Source organism: Patiria miniata, unplaced genomic scaffold (assembly GCF_015706575.1).
Source record: "Patiria miniata isolate m_02_andy unplaced genomic scaffold, ASM1570657v1 HiC_scaffold_10, whole genome shotgun sequence".
Classification (NCBI taxonomy): Eukaryota; Metazoa; Echinodermata; class Asteroidea; order Valvatida; family Asterinidae; genus Patiria; species Patiria miniata.
Genome location: NW_024037048.1, coordinates 3451481 through 3476673, shown reverse-complemented (window position 1 = coordinate 3476673; position 25193 = coordinate 3451481). Strand labels below are relative to the sequence as shown.

Below are 25193 nucleotides of genomic sequence, written 5' to 3'. Positions count from 1 at the left end.
GCCATTTAAAAGCCAACTGACAATGCAAAAATGACATTTCAATACAGACCTTGTTCCTGAACTTGACGCCGTAGAATTTGTCTGCTGACTCCAGAAGCTCTGGCCTGAACGTGGTGGTGATAAACTGCGCATTGGTGGCCAACTCGTGGAGCATGTCTATTGGGAGCGATCAAGCAAACAAACAAAATCACTTTACACTGAAAAACTCTGAAATTCACCCTTTTGAACAATCCTAGTAAATTATCACTGTACATGTAAGGAGGCCCCCTTCAATGGCGAAAGCATCGCGTTAACTATTGTTCAAAGCAACTGCTCCATAACAGAATGCCTGAACGATGGCTGGCACAATGTTTTCACCATTGAAGGGGGGGGGGCCCTCCATGAGCCTACGTAACCCTGCTTTATAGGGCACTATCATGTCTATTTTGATTATCATGTCTATTTTGATTTTTTTCCAATTCAAATCAACGTAACCAAAGTGAGGCTGGAAGAAAAATAGTCTGGTTCCTTTTTGCACAAGAACCATTATCATTCAGTACTGTTGTTGGATACAGGGAATATGACTGAAATGGTGGCAGCATGATAAAGGTCCTGATAAGTCCCAAACCTGACTTCACCAAAACAACAACATGTCTTAGCTCCGTGGTGCATTGTGGCTAACACTTGAACTGTGAGACATTTCACTAAACTCGTCCTAAGTGTGACTCCTCTTAACTTGGTGTTTGGGCAATATCCATTAGAAAACAGAACAGGCTGACTGTTTCATGCATTTGCTCTGTGAACAATCAATAGCAAAGAGTCGTCAGATTTCCTTTCAAAAAGTTCTAAAAACATGAATATTTCATTGGTGGACGTTATACTACTACTTACTATTGAATTTAATTTTTTTTGTTATCCTTTGAAGCAGTGAAAGTGTTCAAAGTCTTATGAAGGCATAGCTGCCAACTTTTCAAAATCCCAATTAGTAATCAACCCACGCGGTTATTTTCAACTGCTTGTTTTATCAAAAGCTTTACCAACATCGAGTACAGGTACATGGTTTACATGTACACATACATGTGCATACCCTTCTTGTTGTGAATAATAATGTACTGTAGGCCAAAAGATAATTAAAAAAAAAAAAATTAAAAAAATTAAAAATAAAAAAAAATTTTTTTTTAAATTAATTTTGTTTTAATGTCTGTATTTGTTTGTTGAAGTCAAATAAATAATAACGTGCGCATATTTTTTTTGAGATGCATGCTATCGATGTGGAGTTTTGAGTTTGTATCATGTTTTTACACACAATGATTTAGGGCCACCGTATGCAATAGAAATATCCCGCAAACATACCTTGCAAACGCATGCTGATTTATCTTTTCTGGACGTTGTGACAAACTCGAACTCTATTACCAATTATTCCAACCATACTCTTATTAAATTCCATGATGAAAATCTCGCACTGATGGGTCTCATCCCGGCAATAAGCGACCAAATGTGCTCACGATCGTCACTGAAAAGTACTCACATACAGTACACACAACCACACATCCACGAGATGCACACAAATGGACACACCATTGAAAAATATTTTTAGTCTGGTCCTCAAGTACTCCACTGCGCACACTGAATTGATGTCTATCAGGTGCTTGACTGCATTCTTATTAGACTTGTCACCAGTCCATCCATTATCGCGACATTTCGCCAGAAGTTTTTGGTCAAAAACGATACTTCACAAGTATTTTTTTTTTCGTTAGGTAGAAAGTGGAAAATTCGTAATGTTTTAGTGGCAAATCGTATTTTCGTAATTTAACAAACAATTCGTAATAATTACGAAAAATTCGTAATAGTTGGCAGCTATGCGAAGGGTGCATAACAACTAACTTGTTGATGTGTCAGCTCAGTGGATACTTTACATTTTTAAAACACAGAAAACATATGCACAATTTGTTTGGGTCTTGTAATTGGATTCTGTTGCAAACGCATGGACAAATTGTGCCCGCGTGCAAGTTACTTTAAAACCACCTTCAGTGTTTTCTTCCAAACGATACAATTTTAGGGGGGAATAATTTTAAAGGTTAATAGGGCAAGGTTTCTATCATTAAATCAGCAGGTACATTTCTATGTATTTGCAAATGATCCTACATGGCTTTAAAATTGACTACGTAAATTGATGTTATGTTCCTGTGAGATGTACCATGGGGGACAGTGAAGCACTATTTCTGCTACGACCGCCATTGTTTAAATCATTCGTCACTGTTCGTCTGCTTTTTTACTGTGCCAATTTCGCTGTAATTTCACCGTAATAATGTCGGCAGATGACAACAGGTCGCCTCCAAAGACGAGATCAGAAATTTGATTTTTGAACAGGACAGCATCAGCACGAAGAAAAATACAGACAATTCTGTGCAAATAGTTTGCCAATTCTGCAACGCAACAGGAAGAGACCCACAATTTCAGACGTTACCAGTGACAGAATTGAAATCTATTACCATGGTATAACTTCGCCTCGGGTGCCATTTGCCCCCTCGGGTGTACAAAACACCATGGACCCTGTCACAGCAGGCAACAACTGTATTCTGTATATTGCGACATTTCCTCCCACAAGAATGACATCAAGTCTTTTCTAGGCACTGTAATTGAACAGATTTCGGAAATTCGGAATTGGAATCATGACTCTACTTTCTGAGGCATTGACTACTTGTAGCCAAATCCAAGTTCCAAAGTTGATTCCAGATGATTCTGGAGACGGAGAGACTTCAAGATGAGTTTAAAGATCAGGCAATTTTGGCATGGATTCTAAGTAGTACATCACAGAGCAGAGTGATCTGTTTTATTCGTGAACTAGGATAAATCTCATGATTAAGATGGCACTTACACCTCTTGTTGTATCAGCAATACAATGTATACTAATACATTTCATCTGTGTTTTTTTAACGTTTATATTTATTTATTTTTTTGACTGATTTCCCCTTTTTTTGGCCTGGAAAATATGGAGTCAATTTTAAAGCCACGTAGGATCATTTGAAAATACCCGGAAATGTACCTACTGACTTAACCCTAAAAGGGCCGGGGGGGGGGGGGGGGGCGGAATCCGCCCCCCCCCCTCAACATTTTCCGTGATAGCCTATAAAAAATTTTTTTCGCGACCCGAGCTGTTATGACTTTTTAGCCTTGAGCTTTGCGCATCTTTTGATACCAAAACCATAAAAATCGGACCACGGGTTGCCGCGTAGCGAAAAATTTTCCGGCGCTACGCGCCGTGAAAACTGAATGTTCGCATATAAGTCGTGTACACAGAGCAGAATTGCCATTCGTACATATGAATAATTAATTAGCCATAATTCCAAAACCCTTTGACCTATAGTCATGAAATTTATTGGGTATGTCAAGGAAGAGTTGCTCTATGCATGTATCAAGTTTCATTACACAATATTTTTCGTCACTCGATGGCCGAGATCTTAGGGGGGGGGCCGAATCCCCCCCCCCCCCCCCCACCGGCTGAGAGATGGTCAAAATAACCCGGCCCCTTTAGGGTTAATGATGAAAACCTTGCCCTATTAACCTGGAAACCTATTCCACCAGAAATTGTATTGTTTGGAAGAAACCAACCGAAGGTCATGTTAGATCATTTGCAATAATCCAAAAATGTACCTACTGACTTAATGATGGAAACTTTGCCCTATTAACCTGGTAACCTATTCCACCAGAAATTGTATTGTTTGGAAGAAACCAATTGAAAGTCCTGTTAGATCATTTGCAATAATCCAAAAATGTACCTACTGATTTAATGAATGATGAGGATGAATGGTGTTTCAAGAAGAGGAGGATTTTGGAGGATTGCATTTAGAGGGACAGGATTTTGAAGGATTGAGACGCTGAATATCCTTCGTTTGAACGCAAGTTGCAAAATTTTGGAGGATTTTGGAAGATTGAGGATGGTTCATAGCCAAAAGGGCCTAGGTCGTTAGGGTTAACCATTGAGCTGAAACATCAGCAAGTTTTTGTTTTGCTCCCTGCATAAAACCTTTAACACTTTCACTGCTTGAAATTAAAAAAAACATGTGTACCTTTAAGCAGCATCAAGACTTCTGGGTAGAATTGGAATTGATTCCAAGCCTAGATATTTAATGAGTGTCTATTTTAATTCCAGTATGTACAGTATGTTGTTAACAAATACCCACCAGCCACAGACTTCCTGTGCTGAGCGTCCAGCGCAGAGTCTATCTCATCAAAGAGGTAGAATGGCGCTGGATCGCACTTCTGGATGGCAAAGATTAGCGTGAGGGCCACCAGTGACTTCTGCCCGCCACTCAGCTGCTGCATTTCCCTGGTCTCACTGGTTTTACCAGAGAAGGACACCTGCAAACAAGGGTGGGGTGGGGGTAAAGTCAGGGTCACAGAAACACATCGTAGATAACTCAGCAGGAGTTGAGTCCAAGTGATAGTTTAGGCAAAAATGAACCCGAATTTGTATACGTAATGTAAAGTTGCAAAAAGTTGAATATATTCTAATTCTGAGGAATTTCGCCATTTAAGTTTTACTGTGTCAACTTTACTTGGCCCAGAGGAAGACCAGCCTAACGGTGGGAGGACTGAGTGAGGTCCGATGGCACAGCACGAGGACCGAGCTCACTAACAGAAGCTACCAGACTAACCAAAGATAGGAAGAACTGGCAAGAAACCATGGAGCACAAGCCAGCGCACAGTCCTGGACTGGTGTGAATGGCGTTAAGGTCAACTTTACACGGCATTCCTTTTTGCATTATGTATGAACTGGCTTTAAGTCAACCGAGTTAAGGTGAAAATATTTGTTGTGATAACAAGAATCAGGATTTAAGGTCAAGAAGCACACACTTCCCGAAGAACAAACGGCCCACGGACTCTGTGCGCCACTATCACAGTAAAATATCTAGCCCAAGGACCCTTGTATTATTCAATCTTTCACATTTCTACTGTACCACATAACTTTGAAGGTTTGAAGTTAAGCAGGGAAATATTTCAGATAGACCGTTTACCTTAATGCCCACACCAGTGAACTGTTCAACAAGAGGGACACCAGCCTGCGATGACTCTCCTTCCAGCTGCAAATGCAAATACAATCACACACTTCAAAATGCTTGATTTTTTATATCTGCTGCCAATTGCACGACGCTTCTTAACAAACATACAAAAAAAAACTGTGCAGAGAAAATGTGCCAATTTTTAAGTGTATTTCATAGCTTGTTCAGGCTGAAGGGTTTCTTTCTTACTCTAAGTTTAACTTTTGAAGTTTGCCTGCTCCTTGCCTGCTCCTTGCCTGCTCCTTGCCTGCTCACAGTTTCTATCAACATATGCTTATCAGCACAATGAAATTACCTCCAGAGAGCTTCGTTCCATTCTTTTAATAAACTATTATTAAACTGATGTGATTGAGAACAGGAGCATGCTTTAAAGGTAACATACAACATTTGCAAACATTGGAAAAACAAACTTACCAAATTATTGTGAAATACCTTACTGGACTGTTAGTGAATGACATGCTGTCATTTTCAAGAAAAGTGGAATTTCTGTTTCTGGTTGGCAGACCATCGTTGGAAAAAAACTGACTTTTTTCAAATACTGCGCCCAATTTCCCAAATTAAGTTAGTCCACATTTTTTTTTGCAACTACTTACACATCCATCAACGGGTGCAAGCCAGCTAGTCTGGTTCCCTGACCTGACAATTCCCCAACGTCTATACATTGCTCTGTTTTGTCTGAAGTAGTGTCAAGGAACCAGACTACAAGAACGGCATTTTTTTTCCTTGGTTTTCCAGCAACTATGAAAACAATTCTTTAAACTGGTCAGTGTAACAATATTTACTGTAAAATACTAACCCCCAAATTCATCCATTTCTGGAAAAAAACGCCAAAGCAAATGCTGTATATTGTCTTTAATGCAAAAACGTATTTTTCTTAGAAAAAAAAAAAAAAACAGTCATGAAACCTTTGGCAAACAGCGTACTCTTTACAAATGAAACACTCCAACAATTAACAACGTGGCTAATCAAGTTGTACAACCGTATTTCGTTAGGGAAATAAAAATAGCCTTCACTCTCTTCTTGCAAAGAGCACACAAACGTAGTTTCAATTTTTGTTTAATGTCATACAATGACCTCTGACCTCTTGTGAGGATTCACTGTCCCCTTTCTTCATGACCAGTGTAGCCTTGCCGGCGGGTACCAGTTTATTGAAGACTTCACTGAAGTACTTGGAGACTTGTTTGAAGGTGAGCTGAATGGCCTCATACTTGCGCAGCTCCAGTACATTCATCAGGTCTGTGATGGACTGGTAAAAGAAGACCAACCATTAAGGATTAATTTTCATAACAACCAAAAAAGGGCCAAGAGCGGGCTAGTTATTTGTGTGGCTTTGATATGTAGTATTTATTCATGTTACTATCACAGTGCGACTAGCATTTTTGCATCATTTGCACACCTCTTTAACATTCTTGACCGTTTAATTTAAACTCAAAAGAGAAACGGAACCTAAGGCAGGAGATGCAGAAGGTCATGTCTACCAAGCGAGCAAATTCTATTTTCCTACACATCATGGTAATTTAGTTGATTTGCGAAACAATTAGCTCAGCCTGTTATCCTTACATGAAGCACAGTTTTGCGGGAATAAGAGGGCAAACCTTTGTTCCTCAGACCGACCAAGTGACTGACTGAATGACTCACTAAAATATAATCTATGTCCTACGCTGCAGCCTTTAGGTCTTGCTCGATTCGGCAAGCCTAGTCTTGTTTGAAATTGATGAATTGTACAACTTACTGCATGCCCTTTGTCCAGTTCCTCCTTGCGATTGATGAGCTTCTCCTTCTGGTCTGAGAAGTTGACAAATTGGTCCAGGGCCTTCTTGTTGACGTGGCTATACTTCTTCAACTCAGAGTTACACTGCTCCAGTTTCTTGAACAGCTGCTTCAGGGATAGGTGGGTGTACTTCTCGAAGGCGTCGCTTGGCAGCGAGCCAAGCTCACGGATCTTCCGCATGCATTCTTCTTTCTGTAAGTTGTTAAAAATAACAGGTCCAAATGTAAAAATGATGGATGGTAGGCAGAGCCAAATAATATAACTGTTCCTTTGAATGTGAAAAACTGCATTCTGTCATGTTTCTGAAAGCCTTGCACATGGTTGAGTGTCAGGTGGAGTGTCATGGCCTAGCGGTTAAGAGCACTGGACTCGTGCTCTGGTGTTTCAGAGGCAACAGTGGCGTGGGTTCGAGCCCGGGCCCGGACACTTGTGCCCTTAAGCAAGGCACTTAACCATTATTGCTTCGTCCCTCGGAAGCAATAAGGGATGGGATGTTAAGCCGGAGGTCCCGTGTGTTGTATAAAGCCTAACACACATAAAAGAACCCAGTAACACTTATCGCTAAGAGAAGGGGTTTGCCCTGGTGTTTCTGGCCTCCTAGTTATACTCCCTTGTGGAAGTCCTTAGGAGAAGAACCCACCAAGTACCAAGTACATGGGGTGAATTATTTTTGTCACTCAGTTGGATATGCAAATAACCTTCACAGGGAGTGTGTAAACTGCGTTGTACGAATTGCAAATGAGCAATTGCAACACGATCATCCTAGAGCTGCCAATATTAACTACCAAGGTCAATACAAGAAAAATCTACGGTAGCACCTTGTCAAAAATCTCTTTTGTGAGTTTCTGAAAAGAACCAGGGGAACTCAATCTTTCGGACAGTATGCTCTGTCCGTCGTCAGGAGACAAAAGGGATTCCAACGGTGAAGGGGTGTTATATAGAGATTTGTTACAATCTTTATCTTATTGCTCCCTTCACCATGCAAACCTTAAAATCTAACAAGAAAAATCACAGATTTGTTTTTAGTTTGGATGGTGCCGTTAAATTACTGGTTTTGAGAGAATTATGACCAACTTGGCCCACAACAACTACTGGTAACGCTTGCGTCAGTTATTCAGTAACAAATTTTGGTTTGAATAATCGTAAACCACTTGGTGAAAGTTAAGGTTTTCTTTTAGAAAGCGCAACTGCATGCACGAAAAAAATGATCATCCAAAAAACATTTAAACCCTTTGAATGAAACTTATTAAAAGGAAGACAGACGAACTTGATAAAAATAAAGTCAAGACAAACGTTCTAAAAGGTCAATGGATGGTTGTTTTTTGTACGTTTTGTTGTAGGCGTTATTTATATTTCCCGACTGATGTAAAATTAAATCAGTTGTTTGAAAAGGGAACAATCTACTGATCAAAATAAATTTCAATTGTACACTCTTGGGATGATGACTGACCTTCTTAAGGAGCAGACTCTGTTTATTGGTCATCTTCTCCAGAGCCTTGGTGTCATTGTTGATCTTGTCCCCAAAGTCTCGTTCCTTGTTCTTCTTGTCCTCCAGGTCAGATTGCTTAGTCACCTGTTCCCGGTTCAGGCTCTCAATCTGGCTCTCGAAGTCCTCGATACGGGCCTTGTTGGTCTCAATAGACATCTCTGTGCCTTGTAACTCCGCCAGGCATGTCTCCAGCCGCTGGGTGCGGTCTTCCACTGAGATCTCTTGCAGCTCCTGAAAGACCATACAAAACTTGTATTACATCAAAGAGTAAGGTCAAGTGAGGACTATGGCTAACCATGGTTCGATGAGCTTCACTCAAACACAGGATGATTAGACTACTCGACTGGTGGACTATTTGGAACCGAAGCTTAGGTCACATTTCCATCACTGGTCACCAATAGCCACAGGCACTATGATGCACAGCAGGGAGCCAGGATAAAGAAGCTTCACCATGATGTTTTGACCATCATTTGACTACAGCCGTTCACACGTTGCTTTTAGTGCGCATGCATAAGTTGCATCACATATCAACCAGTAGTTGACAAATGGTCCTTGCCCGAACATGCTCATAGCTCCCAACTTTAACTGATTTTCAGTAGTAACAAAACCAAGTGGTGATTTCTAAACTGCATACATACAATGTAGTTTAGAGCGCAGCACATGGCTTTATTACTACTGAACATTTTTAAAGTTGGGTTTCACCTTGTAAATGTACTTTAAAGTACAATATCATGGTACAAACACGAACATTAGTAATTTTAAACTTGTAACCCTACATTAATGATTTTAAACTTGTCATTTGCATCAACTTTGACATTGGTGATAATTGATTAATTGCAATACACAGGTAGATAAAGATAAACTAATTAATCTGTGTTTCAGGATTCACTAAATTAGCATTGGTACATTGAAATCATCCTATTTTCAATTCCAAATACCATATGCTCATCAAATATTTTTGATTGCAGGGTAGTTGTTCAGAATCCTGCAACTTACACCCGATATAATCTCAGCAACTTGTCATGAACTTGTCCCAGATATGATGTGAGACGGGCCCTGATTTGAATATCTGGTTTTGCCCTTCAATTACAGATTTTTTTAATTCAACACTTGAAAACTTGACTTAACACTCAGCTACTTACAGCTACTAAGCGCTCTCGTTTGCGCATCAGATTACCCGACAGAAGGTTCTCAATCTTGTTCTTTTCACCTTCAAGCTGTTGACAGAGAAACATAAATTATTAGTTTTGACAAAACAATTATTGTGATGTGAAAAAAAAATGGAATAAGCGGTATCTGCTTTGAGGATATATCAATAAACACTAACTTTCCCTCACTGCGGACAATCAATTTGAAATTCTAACTCTGTTCCCCTATTACTCAAATTAGGTTGTGCTCTTCACCGACGTTTTAAACACTGTATACTCAGTGTGTTACCTCCGGAGTGAAAGTTGGGAAAAATCACTCGGGTGGGACTCGAACCCACGACCTCCTGCTTTCTAGTGCAGATGTCTTACCACTCCACCACCTAGCTAACGGGAACGGTTGGCCGGTTCGAATCTGATGTACATAGCAGCCGGTACCGCATAAACTATTATATAATATGGAATTTTGCGTCGGGGGGATATAAATCAAATTAGGTTTTGCCCTTCACCGACGTTTTACATCGCCCCGACGCAAATTTTTTTTTCAGCATCTATGAACACAATCAGTGTAACAATATTCTCTATAATATTCCAACCTTTGAATCCATCCATTTCTGAAAATTACAGCAAAAGCAAATGTTGTATATTAACTCTAAATCATATTTTCAATCAATGAAAGCAAACAATCCTGGAGGACTAAGAAGGCCTTGATGACCTACCCTGATCCTGTCTGCCAGAGCTTGTTTGTTCTGCTGATTCAGCATCTTGATCTCATCGTTCAGACTGTCTACCTCACGCTGGTCACCAACGCTCAACTGAGACAGTAAGTCCGTGCCTGCAAGACAAAACACATACATGTAAAAAATGTTAAAAATGTAAGACGATTTTTTTTTCTCCAAATACATCACCAGAAAACTCCAAGGTTTTTTTTTTAATGGTCAAAGGCCCATGCGCACAACAGCATAGGAAAAGTTTCAGCCAAATGATCCTTGAAAACACTAGTCTAAACATGGATTTCATATTATGTTCATCATCATCCACAAAAAATGCTAGCATATACATGGCAACTGTAACCTATCTCGGGCTTTAACCCTAACCTTCGCAAATCCTCAAAAATCCTCTTTGCGAGATGGAGGATTTTGCAGGATTGAGGCTATATGGCAACAATGGCTGATTTTGGAGGATGCACTGTGTCAAGGTCTTGGGCCGGACCTTGTGTTGTTTATGTTCAGATCAGCAGTGCATAAATTTAGGCCTAGATTATACTTCAAAACCTCCGCACTGCTCCAGAATGTCACTGGTTCTGCCTCAACATATTGACGGTGATTGCTGGAGGATTTTGCAGGATTGAGGCAGTGGTCACCCCTCCAAGGACCACATTCAAAAAATAACGGATGATTTTGGAGGATTCAGGCTGTATGCAACTTAATACACGGAGGCAGTTGGAGGATTGACGTTGCATCTTAGCAAAAATACCTTGGGAGTTAGGGTTAAAATATGGCCTTACAGGCAATACAGTCACACACATTCCCACTAAGGAGTCATCTCAATAAATATCCAAAGCGGGCCCACTGTATCGGGTGTTTGTAGGATTCGGACCAATTTCAGTCAATGAACTTATCGGCATTGTTTACAAACTGATAACTTCATAACATGGAGATTTCGTGGAAGTTGTTCAGAATCCTCCAACACATACTTGATACAGTGGGCCCATTCCGGATAAAATTCCATGCGACTTATCCCCGATATTTATTGAGATGACTACTAAACCTAAGGAAATGTATCTACCTGGTTCGTGAGTGACGTCATTTCAACTTAAACCGCGCCCTGTGCACACAGGGCATTGAAACTCATTGGAACCATTGGAACCGAAGTAGTGCAAAATGGCGTGTTTAGCCAATGGGCGCTAGTAATCAGTGGTGCGTGCACGTGTATGACGCAGTCACTTACTAACCGGATTGTCCAGCCCACCCCTAAATCCAAAGATTCACATACCATTCAACCAACCACTCTTCTAATTTCCCAAAACCCAGTTCGGTTGAACCTGCCAAATAGGGAATTAGCCAAGACTAAATATGCATAGGTGTACACCAAAATAGATTTTCTCAGAATGAGCATCTTCCATCACTACCATTACGCCAAGTAGAAGCACTCACCGATTTCATCGTCCAGGGACTGGGCAGATCCCTTCATGGCTTCCAGGCTGGTAATGAGACTAGACAGACGCCTCTCCTTAGGGGTCAAGGCCCTCTGGATGACCTGGCTCTCTTCCTTCATGATGCGCATATCACTCTTCATCTTCTCGTAGATGTCCCTGGTAACAAACACCAAAGACAATGATACATTAAGACGAGTAGTTTACAATGACTGTGCACACCAAGAGGCTACTACACAGAGGCCATTCCAGTATGCATTGTTGGAAAACATTTGCATCTGTAGATATTACCCAAGGATATATATTCTGCACTAGACTTGGACCTGATACTTTTCAGTTCTTTGGTTATGTACCACCCCAAACCGCCCTACTTGTTACTCCCTGTAGCGCCCAAAACCGCCTGGCACTCTTATGATTTTATAAGTCATCAGGGAATATTAAAATGTAATACAATGTAGTTCAAGTGCTAATGGGTTAAACAATGATGGTTGTTACTTATGCGCATTTGAGTGACAAGGGACAGCATTACACAAGAAATCCACTGTGAGGTTGAAATATGGCCTCTTCGGTGACAATTGATAACACACCGTGTTGTGGATAACTCCTATTCCATGAGTAATTCCTCATTGCAATAGAGTTAACTATCCAATATTTTGTTCAATCATGAAGGCTTAACACGAAATTGCCCAGAGCGAGATTCGCACCTGGGACCTCTAGAATGCTGTACTGGTGCTCTACCAACTGAGCTTGCAAATCCGTTTCCTTTTCCCAATTTGTCCATGTTTTAGCTCAGGGGACACTGTTTTCTTCTTCAATAAATGAGGCATAGTAATATCCTTTGTCTTGATACTGACTTGTTCTTCCTATTCTTGGTCTCCATCTTCTGCATTTCACTCATGAGCTGCGTCACGTCCACCTCCACCTGTTGCAGTTTCTCCCGTAGTTCCTCGTACTCTTGCTCCTCTCGGCTCAGCTTCTGGCGCAGTTCCAAGATGCCGCTCTGCAGCTCCAAGCGCGACTTGCGCGTGTCGTAGTAACCGCCGGTGATCGCACCGCGGCGACTGACTTGATCACCTAGGCACAGGGGACAAGTAAGTGTTATCCGTCACACCAAGTTTCTAAAACACGTTCCAAACTGGTGTTCCAGACTCCTGTCAATCCAACTACATGTAGTAACAGGAGGAACTCGACTTGAATTGACCAAAAAAGATTTTGACCTAAACAGATTTTGACCCGACTCTGAAGTTGTTCCGATTGACTGCAACGGTCGATACTTGGTTATAGTTGCTCCTGACCGTTTCAACTGAGGAATTGATCATGTACTTAATTTAAAACTACAGATTAAATTAGGTTTGTTGCTACTTTGGTGCGCAAATGTAAAAAGGTTGCTTATTGAAACAATCTTGGGGCGCTGTGGTCTAATGGTTATGGTGTTTGGCTCATGTGCCGTGTTACCATGGGTTCAAACCCTGATGGGGAACATGGTGCTTGTGTTCTTGGGTAAGACACTTTTTTACAATTGCCTCTTTCCACCCAGGAGTATAAATGGGTACCTGTGAGGGTACAGACCAAATTGAGCTGATCTCGAGTTGGTGCAGAAAAATGGTCTCATTCCTGATGAACAGTAATAATAATAGTAATGCGCTTTGAAACCATAAAATCCATCAAGAATGGAGACCTTCAAACAAAGATATGTTCATGATTGAGTGGCTTGCCCTTATGATGTCCTCTATTCTTAAAAAATTAGGACATTTCATGAGAAAAGTACATCTTACTTTTACAATTTTGGTTTAGAAACATGCACAAGACATCAGCCAAAAAGTAACGAGTTCTCAGTGCCAAAACTGTGTGGGGGTGATATCATAAAAAATGTACAGGGGCCCCCAATTCTGAAGAATAAATAGAGCACTACGGAGAGAAAGTTCCTTTTTTAGATAGAAAATGCATTTACAATGAAATGATAATAGTTGTAAGGATCGTTATTATAACCATTCACATAACTATAGCTTGGCAATTTGCTGGGTGGTTTCCATGTAATTACTATGCAAAAGAATTTTGGGGTACAAAATTTTGGTCCTCAAAACTTGGTTCAAAATTTAACGCTTGAAATATGTATAACGTCAGATGTAAGCAAACAAGGATCTCCAATGATTGCTCCATAAATGTACGACATTATATTGATTTCCTGTTGCGACGTATACCTTTAAAATAAGGTAAGCAAACAATCATAAACATGAAACGTTTGCGAAATTTGGCCAAATGTGCATGTCGGACAATTCAATGTAAGGTACACGTTATGTGTACAAGTTCCATTACTTGCACCACCAATACACAAGTGTTAACTGTTTCCCGCACTGCTCCACACTGCATGTGATGCACCCGCACTGTACATATACTTGGCATGCAGCGCGGCCGGAGTGGTGGCAGACAAGTTCCCATAGCTCACAAGCAAACTCCCACGCAGACTGACAAAGCTGCAGTCAATTGATTAATCTAAAACAATAGCAGGTGAACACACATACATTTTAATTGACATTTTCAAAGGAACATGTGCAACTGGAATTACGAGTAGCACCCAAACAGCTCAATTTTTTGAGAGTCAAAATTTTGACCCCTCAAATTTGTTCTCGCAATTTTTGAGATATGGTTGTGTTGATGTTGATATTCTGCTTTTAAATATTTTTTCCAAATAATAAAAAAAGGCAGTTTGTAGCCCGATTCACGCAATTCACAATGCAGTGCGCCACCGAGAGTTTGCCATGGAGAGTTCATCTTTCCCAGTGCATTGTGGGAGATAGTTAACAAATTCGCAGTGCGGGACATTTGACATTGTTTGTTTTTCCGGTCAGTAGTTTCGTAAGCGTATGATTCGAGTATCTGTTTGCCCTTTTCTTTTCTTTTTATCAATATGTTTTTTGTAAGGCAGCAGAACGCTATGCCCCAATCTATAACAAATTAGCTCAAGCTGTCTACTGACACACTCATTCAAATGGGCCACGTTTTGTCCACTGTAAACTTGATAAGGCCTTTTTTTTTAATTACTTGGATTACGGAATTTTTGGGTCCCCATTTCCGGCGGCGAGCGGGAAATGAAAAAAAAAAAAAAAAAAAAAAAAAAAATGGGGGCGCCCTATCATCCAACATGGCGGCGCCCATAGAGACATGAAGAAACAAAAACGGGCACGAGAATGAACAGTCACTGCATTTTCAAAACCACGGTTTCAAAGAAATAGTGACCATGGAGTGACCAACGGCCCTTTCCTTTCTTTATTTCTTCAAACCTGTGCAATAATTGGTACTGGCGTATATTTTATGAGTTTTGTAATGCTCTGTGTACAAAGAATGGCAGCAACTAAATGAAAAACCGTGGCTCATAACAAACGCGTAGACTGTAGGTTCCGGGTGCTGTGGCATCGTGAACGTACATGACGTGACCCAGTACAGTGCATAGCTAGCTAGGTTGTCCGATTCCATGCATGCACCAAACAGGTCAGAGGACTAGACCACTATTCACTACGGGGGAGCGGTATAGTTTCACTGTACATGTACTGTTGAACAGAACGTGACCCGTAATTTCAGAATATCTAAAGTATATATTTCTAACAACGCCTTTCCAAACATCTCCTTTAGAACAATAGAAATACACATTTTACACAAAAGGTGCAAAGGTACGACTTTACTCACCCCTACATAATAAATGTTGCGACCCGAGCACCAAACACCTCAAACTTGACGCAACTTTAGCCAATTTTTCTCAAATTAGACGTTTAAAGCAAAATCAGAGTATAATACACATAAGAATATATAGGAATAACAAAGTCGGTGTAACAATAAAACAAAATCAAAGACAACGCTAGTTTGTACTTTACGCTAATGTTTCAACATAGCAGACATGGAAGATCTGGTTCCTATTGCAATGCATGCATTGCACACTGCATGCATTGACAGCGCGCGGCCTGGCCATGCACAATATTTACGGCCACGTGTGGTCTGTGCACGGACTCACCATGTGCACCATACATGGCTGCGCGCGGCCCGCACGGCACAGTCTGTAGTCGTCGCCAGTCTAAGTCATGTCGTTCGATCAAACCAGTACTAATACTATGGTTTACAGGCCTGGACAGCGCGCAATATAGAGTTTTTTGTACAATAGGCACATTTTTTTTTTTTTTTTTTTTTTTTGGGGTAGTCAGAATCGACAATTTCCGGCGGCGATTTTTTTAATTTTTTTCAAAATTCCGATTTTTTTCGGCGGCGATTCCGTAATCCAAGTAATTAAAAAAAAACGGCCTAAAATGGACTCTCCATGGCAAACTCTTGGTGGCGCACTGCATTGTGAATCGCCCGAATTGGGCACTTTCCAAAATGCTGTGTCCCTTTAAGTGACATTTTCTTCTAACAATGTTGTTATTCTGTATTTGAAATACCTTCCAGGGTGACACAGTCTAGATTCTGTGTTCTGGAGAACTGCGTTGCCACATCAATGCTGCGACAGATGAGCGTTTTGCCAAAGACGTGGTTCAGTACAGCCTTAAACTTGGCGTCAAACTGGAGGTTGTGTAACATGGGCAAGGCATCCTGTGGATCAAGCACAGCTTAGTTAATCAAGCTAGCAATCATATGAAGCAGCAAAGACATTTATCTTTGAAAAGATTTGTTAGAGCTTTTCAGATTTTTATATTTTCTTAAATATTCAAAACATGGATAAATGTAAAAACTTTTGACTACTTGACTCACTAGTAACGATAAATGTCTGAAACGCTTTTGCTCTGAGAAAAATGTTTAAAACTGAACAATGATTGACATTGTTCACGTTCCAGACATTTTGTCTGGAACAAAACCCATTTCGGACATTTCTGGTTCATATTGACATACATTTTGAGTCCAAAAGTGCGACATTTTCTGGTGTCCCTCTTACACCTGACCTGTGTAATTTGTCATTCAAATTGGCTTCACACTATCTTCATTTGTTTGGCAGGCACTTTGCTTTATATACTCACTCTTGGAGATAGAAGGCATTCATGAATGTGTCCTGAATTACAAAATCTCATTCATGTCAGATGTAACAGGGACCCAACAAATTGGACCCAGCTGATACGTTAGTGAGATGGAGGAGATAAGCCTGCAATTTGACGCCCTGTGTGCTATTTCAAAGCTGTGTGTCGCCTAGTTGTTTGTTTCTGTACAAATGTTATTTTGCCTTTTGAGAAAGGTCCTGCCAGAATCCGAAACATTAAGTCCTCTAATATTTTGGATGTGTATATTTCATTTTCATTTTTAAAATCTCCACGGAATTCATTTCTTACTTGAATCTGCACAATCTCTCAACGAATGCCGGAACCTCCCTATTTTCAAAATTGTCAGGGACCGACTAGAATGAACTGTTTGGGACCTAGAATCAGCAACTAATTTCAATTCCCAAAACAAACTGGCGCTACAATTTCAATTCCCAGTTTGCATTTGACTCTGGTAAATAGTCACCGCGCCATATATACAGTGAGAATGCCTTGGCAGTGCCAGTGGGGTCGAGGGTCAAACTTACCGGGGATTCTGGGTATTGGGTCTCTCTGTCTTCAAGACGGTTGAGAGGGAAGAACGTGACCTCGCCAGGCATCTTGGATTTGTTCATCTCGGACAGGATTTTAGTGCTGATGACGTCCGTGTCAACGATGTGGTAGAACAACCTGCGAGATAAATGGAGAGTGATCAATGCCATGCTCATCAGGTCTCATATTCACAAACTACAATGGTGAGTAGCCAGAAGCTTGCTCTAGTATTCTGAAGGGGGGCCAAAGGAAGACAATTGGGAGGCCAATTCCCCCCCCCCCCCCCCCCCCATAGCGTCGCTACTGGCTAAGAGCCAAGGTCTTTTCAATGGCTACAAAAAGACGAACACAAGGATTGTTTTACCTGTACCCCAAAAGCACGCATTAAGGGTTGAATGCAGAATGTGGAAATGGGCAGTTCCGTAAAATTCCACGTACGTCCGTTCACATGATGTACATGAACATGGTCGTTAAGATGGTGGTACGTTAGTTTAGTCTGTAAATTTTGTTTTCTACTCATTAGATGTCACATATTAGTGATGTATCACATTCCCTTTTCGAACAGCAGCTCAATAAAGTGTCTGCCATGTACATCCAAATTTACAGAATTGCCCAATACAGAACTTGTTCACATGTATAGGTGAAATAATACCACATTCATCTGAATCCCCCACCTGTTTCCTGCGGTGACCTCAGTGCAGGTGTTGAAGCGTGAGGCACACTGGAAGTTCTCGATCAGGACGCCGTGGTAACCTTCCAGCTCCCGGGTCATGCCCTTTGACCTGAAGGTATCCAGGACTCTCTTGATGCTGTCGATGCCACGCAGCACAGCCTGCAAACACAATCAAGCCCAGACTACATCATGACTTTTCAAATGCACCAAAAATGCCACATACACTTTTTCAAGCATAATTGTACAAATGTTGACCTATTTTTTCAAAGAAGATTTTCTGTGCTTCGTAAACTTTTGTGTCAAACAACTGCATGACATAGGGTCCAATTCTACCAAGTCTACCTGAACACTCCTACTTCCTACCTTGCCAGTCATGGAGCGAAGCGTCTGTTCTTTCTTGTGTAGTTCTTCCTTGGTCGTTGCTATCTCCTGCTGAATGCTATTCTCTTGTCTCCACAGGGAACTTTAAGAAAAGCGGAGATACAGTTTGAGAAATCTGGTTTATGAATTCCCATAAATCAGAAAAGTTCAGTTTGAAAAAATTAACAACTGAATTTATTTGTTTCTTTGTTCAAACTACTTTACTTGGCCCATCCTATCTTACATCTGAAAACCATTTATTTCACACAAAGTGTTGCAAATTCATTCCCATTCTCGGATGTACCTTCATTAAAAAACCCTTTTTAGGAGGCCTTTTTTTCTTTTTCATTTAAATAGGGTTTCACCATCAGCTGACAGAATACTTTCCCATGAAGCCCTGTGGGTTGGAGGTAGGGCTGTCCCGAATATACCAAATATTTGAATATTCGATCATCAACCGTATATTCAAATAGCTATTTGCTGGTTGGAATATTTGAAAGATAAATCACTAGCATACATGTACACACATGATTCTGATGTTGTTTTAATCCTAAAGTTGCTGTGCTTTATTGTCCGATGCCAATTTTTGTTGACAGTAACTGTTTTTGTTTACAGTGGCTCATTGTTCCCATACTTTTAGCAGGTTAACAGTCCTTGTGATTTGAAAATCACAGGCCTGTGGAAAAAGGCACACCTGGATTTTTTTAGGCGTGTGATTTTTCTAGGCGTGTGGTTTTCTAGGTGTGTGATTTTGTGGTCCAGGGAAATTTAGGCGTGCAATTAATCACACTTCTCGGGAAGCTTCTCGGGATGGCGTGGGGTTGCGATTGCACACCTCAAATCCAGAAGGACTGGGTTAAATCCATCGACAGCTATAAACTACTAACTACAAAACACTCCTACTTACTACAAAACACTCCTTGCCACGCGCTTATTTCAAAGGGAGCACACAACTTCTGACAGGTGCAGCACGTAGTTTCGATCAATCAAACGTAGTTTCGATCAATCAAATATTAAATGGACAGCCCTAGTTAGAGGTTGGATGTTCATGGAGATTGGGCACTGTTGGAGTGGGCAGAGCAAAGTGAGTTGGACAGCTTGAGAGTGGTATGGGGAAGGGTAGACAGACTACATGCTTCATCTTGTACATTGTGCGACCAGTGTCTGTGTGGGATCTCATTACTTGAGATTTTAATACTTTTCACTTGAGTACTCCATAAAATACTTGTACTCAGAGGTCCAAGTACTTGAACTCGGCTTCACAAAACTTGTACTTGAAGGTCCAAGTACTCGTTCTCAAGGGTCACTTATTCAGATGTGACTGGTATTTGATAGCTTGATACTCGGCAGTACTTCTACTCTGATAACAGTACTGGACTACAACACTGGCAAAGACTCCCATTACAGTGAATTTGAGGGTGCTCATTTACCTAAAAGAGGATAAGCTTGGTATTCAATATTTTACAGGAACCTCGTGATACTAAAGGCAAACAGTAAAGTGTTTGGAGGATGTAGTAGAGCAAGCGTTTACTCACTTTCTCTCGTTCTGAAGTTCGTCTTTGCGTTTCTTCTGATCGTAGTGACTGCGGTTGGAGGTGTCCACTGAATCCTTCATCTGTTCAATGTCGATATTCAGCTTAGCCATTCGGACCTCCAGGTCTTCATTCTTCTTCATGTCGGAGGCGATGTCTTCCCGCTGACGTGCAATCTGGGACAAAGGTGCCGGACAAAAAAAACACCTAACATTAAGTTTTTCATTCTTGTATGTCAATAAAGAATTATTTCTTAAAGGGACCATAACTTTACATTGTATAAATACATCCTAAGGTTTAAGCTCAAGTCATCAACTCCAAGTCAAGTGACTGGCTCTTCAAATGAACGGTGGCATAACTTTTTTTCTTTTGGTGGAATTTAGCGCATGTCAGTTGGACATGCCAATGCACAGTACAATGGTACTGTTATCAATAGGACGTGGTTAAAAAATGCTATCAGTCTGAGGTCATCCGATATCCGTTTACAAACTCTGAATGCCCAAAACAGCCATTGTGTAAATTATAGAATTTTCAAAGAAGATCTTGGATTTGAAACTTACTTGGTAAAATTAGATGCAAAAGAGCGTATTAGCTTATGTAAATTCAGATGTGGTAACCACAGGCTGCCTGTCGTTAGTGGTAGGTTCCAAAATATAAGTAGGGATTGTCGAGTTTGTGTACTGTGCCAACAAGCAGGGTTCTCCCCAGGATTTTTTCAAAACTGTGGGGGAAGTTTTGTTGTGATTCACCAACCTGCAAAATTTTGAACTTTAGAGGCCCTCTGGTGCATTTTATAGAGGAAGATTTTTCCTTAAAATTTAGAGGAGATCTTGTGATATTTTTGGTAATTAAAGATAAACAAATATCAAAATGTTTTACTTTAAAAAAATATCAACATTTCAAAACCTGTGTTAAAACTTCCTGATCTAGAAAGTATGTACAAGCAAGTTTCAAATTAAGAAATTAAGGTGAAGAAAAAAAAATCAATTTTGCTTCTGATTACATGCCTTTCAAAATAGCGTCTGTAGGTCGAAAAAATTATTTCGCCAATTTTTTTGGCTGCCGATTGAATCATGGAGAAATAAAAACACGTGATTGAATGGATTATATTGAACAAAAAATCATTTAGTTTTGTGCCTGGATTATTTTTCTTTGCACCACGAAAATTATCAAGACTGACCATCAAAAGTGATTAAAACTTGCCTCACCTAATTAAAAATATATTTGAGGTGGTTGACTCCACTATATGCTTAACGTACATCACGGCCCCTGGCGCCGTCAACATTCAGTCTGGCCGGTCGTACATTGCGCCGTGTACACAGCGCAGTATCAGTGTGCATTACTGCACTGTGTACGGCCCATCCCATGTGGCCGAAAATTTTGTACTACTGCTTCTAAGAAGCATGCTACGATGTTTCGCCACAAGTTCGAGCTTTGCAATCTCGTCATTTTAATGGAAAACACATACACAGAAAATAAAGATCACGTTCTGTGAATTAATTTGCAAAAATTATCTTTCTCCATCGATGTCTGTTTGGTGCTTTTACGATCCAACTTCGGCCGACATCATCATCATGTATGCACGCACGAGGCAGTAGTCACTGGTTCCGGTCCTTCATCATAGCATTAATACTGTTAGCACGCGGAGGGAACCAGTGTACCATACTGTATGCGCTAATATATAGCTGGGTCCTGGCGGTCGACGCGAAAGACCCGTCATCGTGTGCATTTTGATCACACATGCATCAGAAAAACGGGATTTTTGTCAAGATTTTGCATGTCAAGATGAAATAATGGCGTATAAAACGGTGTATGGCGTATTATGTTGTGCATTTTAATGGCTTGTATAATAATTATATTGTGCGTATCGGGGGATGAAAAATGTGATCGGCATTTTTGTCGGTGTATCGGGCCGCAATTCCAGCGTATCGGGCCGATACGCACGTTTGTACATGGGGAGAACCCTGCAACAAGACAAATTAGGTGATGAATTTCATTACTTGTTTGAATGCCCATCGACAGCCACTGAAAGAGCCAAATATCTCAAGCCCTATTACCTTCATAAGCCCAACACCCTAAAATAGCCCATCTCCTCAACACAACCAACTTTATAGAACTGAAGAAAAAAAACTCGCTAACTTCTGCTCGCAAATCATGGATAAATTTTAGAATATTTCATGTTGTTGTTACTGGTGCCTAGTTGTATACTGCATATCTTCTCTTTCTTTCTTTTTTCCTTTTTTATCCTGTTGTACATTCTGTGTCTTAATTAAATTCCTAGTTTATATTATATTATTTTTATTTTTGTAACTGTGTATTGTAATTTTGTTAAATATCCTTTGAAATTGTAATTGTTAAGTTGTCTTTTGTTTCAGCAGAGGCCGTACGGTGAAATAAAATTTATTGTCACTGTCACTCCACCTGGAATGTACTAAAAGATGCTTTGACTCACCAGCCAAGTGAATTCTAAACAATGCATAAAAATGACATTAAGAGGGCTTATCTTTCGGTCAGCAAATGGCATTAATCCAGAGGAATTAGGAGGGCCTAAGGGAAGCTCAGTACAGACAAGTTTACTTTGGTCTGTTTATTGCCAGCGATTGCAAGTCATAAGACTTAGTATTGTGGCATACATTGAAGGGCACTGCAAACAAAATTGTGAAGGCACTTTTGGCAAATATTGAAGTGAGCTGGAGGGTGTTGTGGAGCAAGGGTTAATCTTCCCTAGTTATTTTTTATTTGACTTTAAATTGAGTGGATTACAATGCCGGCTTTTGACACGATGTGTGCTGGGGTTAGCATAGTACAAAGAGACTTGATGAAACTTGAGATTGCCTATGAAAGTGCTCAATGAAAGGCAGATAGGATCATTTGCTTTTCATGCATTTTTTTTCCCATTTCCAATAATAACACCACTCAAAATCAAAAGAGGAGTGTTCAAAACCTAACCTGTTGAAGTTTCAGCTCAGTGGATGTTACACTTTAAAAAAAACCCAGTGATTCAATGCAAATGATCTTACGCTTACGATTTGCAAACAGTGAAAGGTCATCAACTGCACTCAGTATTATCCAATACCTGTTCTTCCTTATCTTTAATGGCCTTATTTAACGACTTGAGTTCTTTTCGGATCCATTTGTCCCGGTCATCGCGGGTGGTGAACTGGTTTCCACGTCCCTGCTTGGCAAACAGTTCAGTCCGTCTCTGCTCGCACACTTGGAGCCTGGATAATCAAAAAGAGTAGGATATATTTATTGAACTTACAATTAAAATCAACTACAAACTATCTCAGAGACACTAGGGGTAGGTCAGTAGTTCATAGAAAAATTTGGGATGAGATCAACATAATCAAACTAATGGGTATTCATATAAAGCTTTTACAAAAGATCAAAATATATGGACTTTCATTTTTATTAACCCTACCCATTGGGCATATAAAACACCCCTTATATCATCTCAGCTCCCTTGGAGTATGCAGCTCAATTCAGCTACTGTTCAGGGGCATACTGCTAATGCAAACACAATCACCATCTAGCTGCCCTCTGACAAGCACCCACCTAACTCCAGGGTAGGAAGCAATTTGGGACTCAATGTATAGCCAATGGACGCATCGATCGAAACCTCACAGGCTGGACTCGAACCCAAAACCTGCAGAACTATCCACAGATCTTGAATTCGATGCTCCAGACAGTGAGACCACAACACTCCACAATTAACAGTAACTACACTAGAAACCTGGAACAAGATACCTTTCTAGTGTAGAAAAATCACATTTAGGTGATCACTGGGGGTAGAACAGACTAGATTCATTTGTAATAAATATTTAGGTCATGCTCAACCAACTGAGCTATCCAGCAATAAATAGTTTAGCAGTCTCATAATGAGTCAGTGTTTTTGCTCAAGGGCCGCTTTTCAGAAGCTATAAACCTGGCTTTACCATGCGGCCAGGGAACACGATCAAAGTCACAATGCAAAGCAATGTTTGCAAGGCTGCAAAGGTGCAATTGGGAGTTACTCAAGAAGGATAAGCTGCAACTGAAAATCTGACACGTGAGGATTTCTGGTAAAAGAGACAGAACTGGGCAGACGTCGAAATGAGGGTTTGTGGGTTTTTGGAATGAGAATACAATTCTCATTGCAATACTGTTTGTTGCACTTCAATAGGACCTTCCGTTGACAAGTTATGGCTGCTCAAAGTTCGCATTTACCAACATGTCAAAAAAGTAAAACACTGAGAAAAAGGCCTTCAAAGTTTCAAGCTTCTTAGTTGTGAAAATGAAAGATGCCCATTGTTTTACCTTAAAAGCACTTTTAGTCCATGATTTTTATACTTTTTCTTTAAAATATGTGCAGTAGACATACAAGTATAAAAGAGTACAAATAAGGCCAAAAAAAAAATAATAATTCGGTCTCTGGTCAGCGCGCGCGTCGATTTTAATCATGCGCGTCGATCTTTTTTTCCCCCCAAAATGTTCCACGGTAGCTCCAACAGCGCCCTCTATTTCCGCACCTCCTCAATTTTTTTTACCAAAGAGCACCAAGGAATGGGAAATTGCACCAAGGCAAATGATCGAAAGCACCAAGGCAAATTATGGAGGACACTAATGTACATGAGGACACCAAAAAAGCAAAATAGTACCCACCTTGTCTGTACAATCCAAGCTTGAAGAAAAAAAGAAAAAAAAGCACAACAAAAAAAAAAGCCGCGTGGCAGCATCAATTCCGGAACTTTGGTCTGACCAGAGACCGAATATATATTTTTTTTTGGCCTAACACTCAATCTGAAACTCAAAAATCACCCCTATTCTTTTTTTTTGCATTTTTTTGCACTATGGCCTGTGCCCAGTTCCGTCTCATTTTGCCTAACACATATAATAGTGAATTTTAATTAAAAGAAGTTTCAGCAAAGCAGTTGACTCAAACAGAATTTGGATCTGCAAACTCTGGATCATCACTCTATAGACCCACTGAGCCATCCAGCCCTATGTAGGCGCAGTCCCAATATTGTCATATCTTCACTCTTAAAAGCAATATTAGTCAGAAGCCACAAACCCATAAAGTGTCCAGAGAAGTCAACCTGTTTAAAAATGTTCTGACCTGGCTGAGCAGCGTTCTTCTTCCTTCTTCAATTCTTCATATCGCGGCATTATTTGATCCAAATCATTCTGTTTCTGCTGGATTGTACTGTCTAGTTTTTCCAGTTGGTCCTCAATGCGACTCTGCCAATGCAAAGATCAAGAAATGGCATCAATGAAAACGTGTATTCAATATTTTAAAACGGGACCTTCTATTTATGCGATATTTTATTTACAAAGCATCAGATAATAATAACAGTTCGTACATAGCGCTTAAAGATCAAAGCACTTTACATCATTATTACCCCTGCTCCTTGGGCCAATTTAACATACCAAATACCATCTCAGCTCCCTAGGGAGTATACAGCTCGATGCTGCCATATCGGCACAAAGCAGCTCAATCAACC

At 40.4% G+C, this 25193-nt stretch overlaps 1 protein-coding gene across 1 annotated transcript in view; it reads right to left on the bottom strand.

Annotated features, from left to right (window-relative positions):
* The window catches only part of LOC119735678 (structural maintenance of chromosomes protein 3-like), a 45599-nt gene that overhangs the window by 3923 nt on the left and 16483 nt on the right, over positions 1 to 25193 (bottom strand). Inside the window, exons 12-28 of the mRNA XM_038209516.1 lie at positions 24809 to 24930; positions 22790 to 22934; positions 19717 to 19889; positions 18185 to 18284; positions 17823 to 17980; positions 17145 to 17286; positions 16030 to 16180; positions 12457 to 12676; positions 11604 to 11761; positions 10167 to 10282; positions 9445 to 9519; positions 8264 to 8533; positions 6775 to 7005; positions 6124 to 6288; positions 4998 to 5063; positions 4164 to 4341; positions 50 to 156 (exon numbers count right to left, since the gene is read on the bottom strand). Of these exons, the coding sequence (XP_038065444.1) occupies positions 50 to 156; positions 4164 to 4341; positions 4998 to 5063; positions 6124 to 6288; positions 6775 to 7005; positions 8264 to 8533; positions 9445 to 9519; positions 10167 to 10282; positions 11604 to 11761; positions 12457 to 12676; positions 16030 to 16180; positions 17145 to 17286; positions 17823 to 17980; positions 18185 to 18284; positions 19717 to 19889; positions 22790 to 22934; positions 24809 to 24930 (2577 nt within the window). The remainder of the gene's footprint in view (positions 1 to 49; positions 157 to 4163; positions 4342 to 4997; positions 5064 to 6123; positions 6289 to 6774; positions 7006 to 8263; positions 8534 to 9444; positions 9520 to 10166; positions 10283 to 11603; positions 11762 to 12456; positions 12677 to 16029; positions 16181 to 17144; positions 17287 to 17822; positions 17981 to 18184; positions 18285 to 19716; positions 19890 to 22789; positions 22935 to 24808; positions 24931 to 25193) is intronic.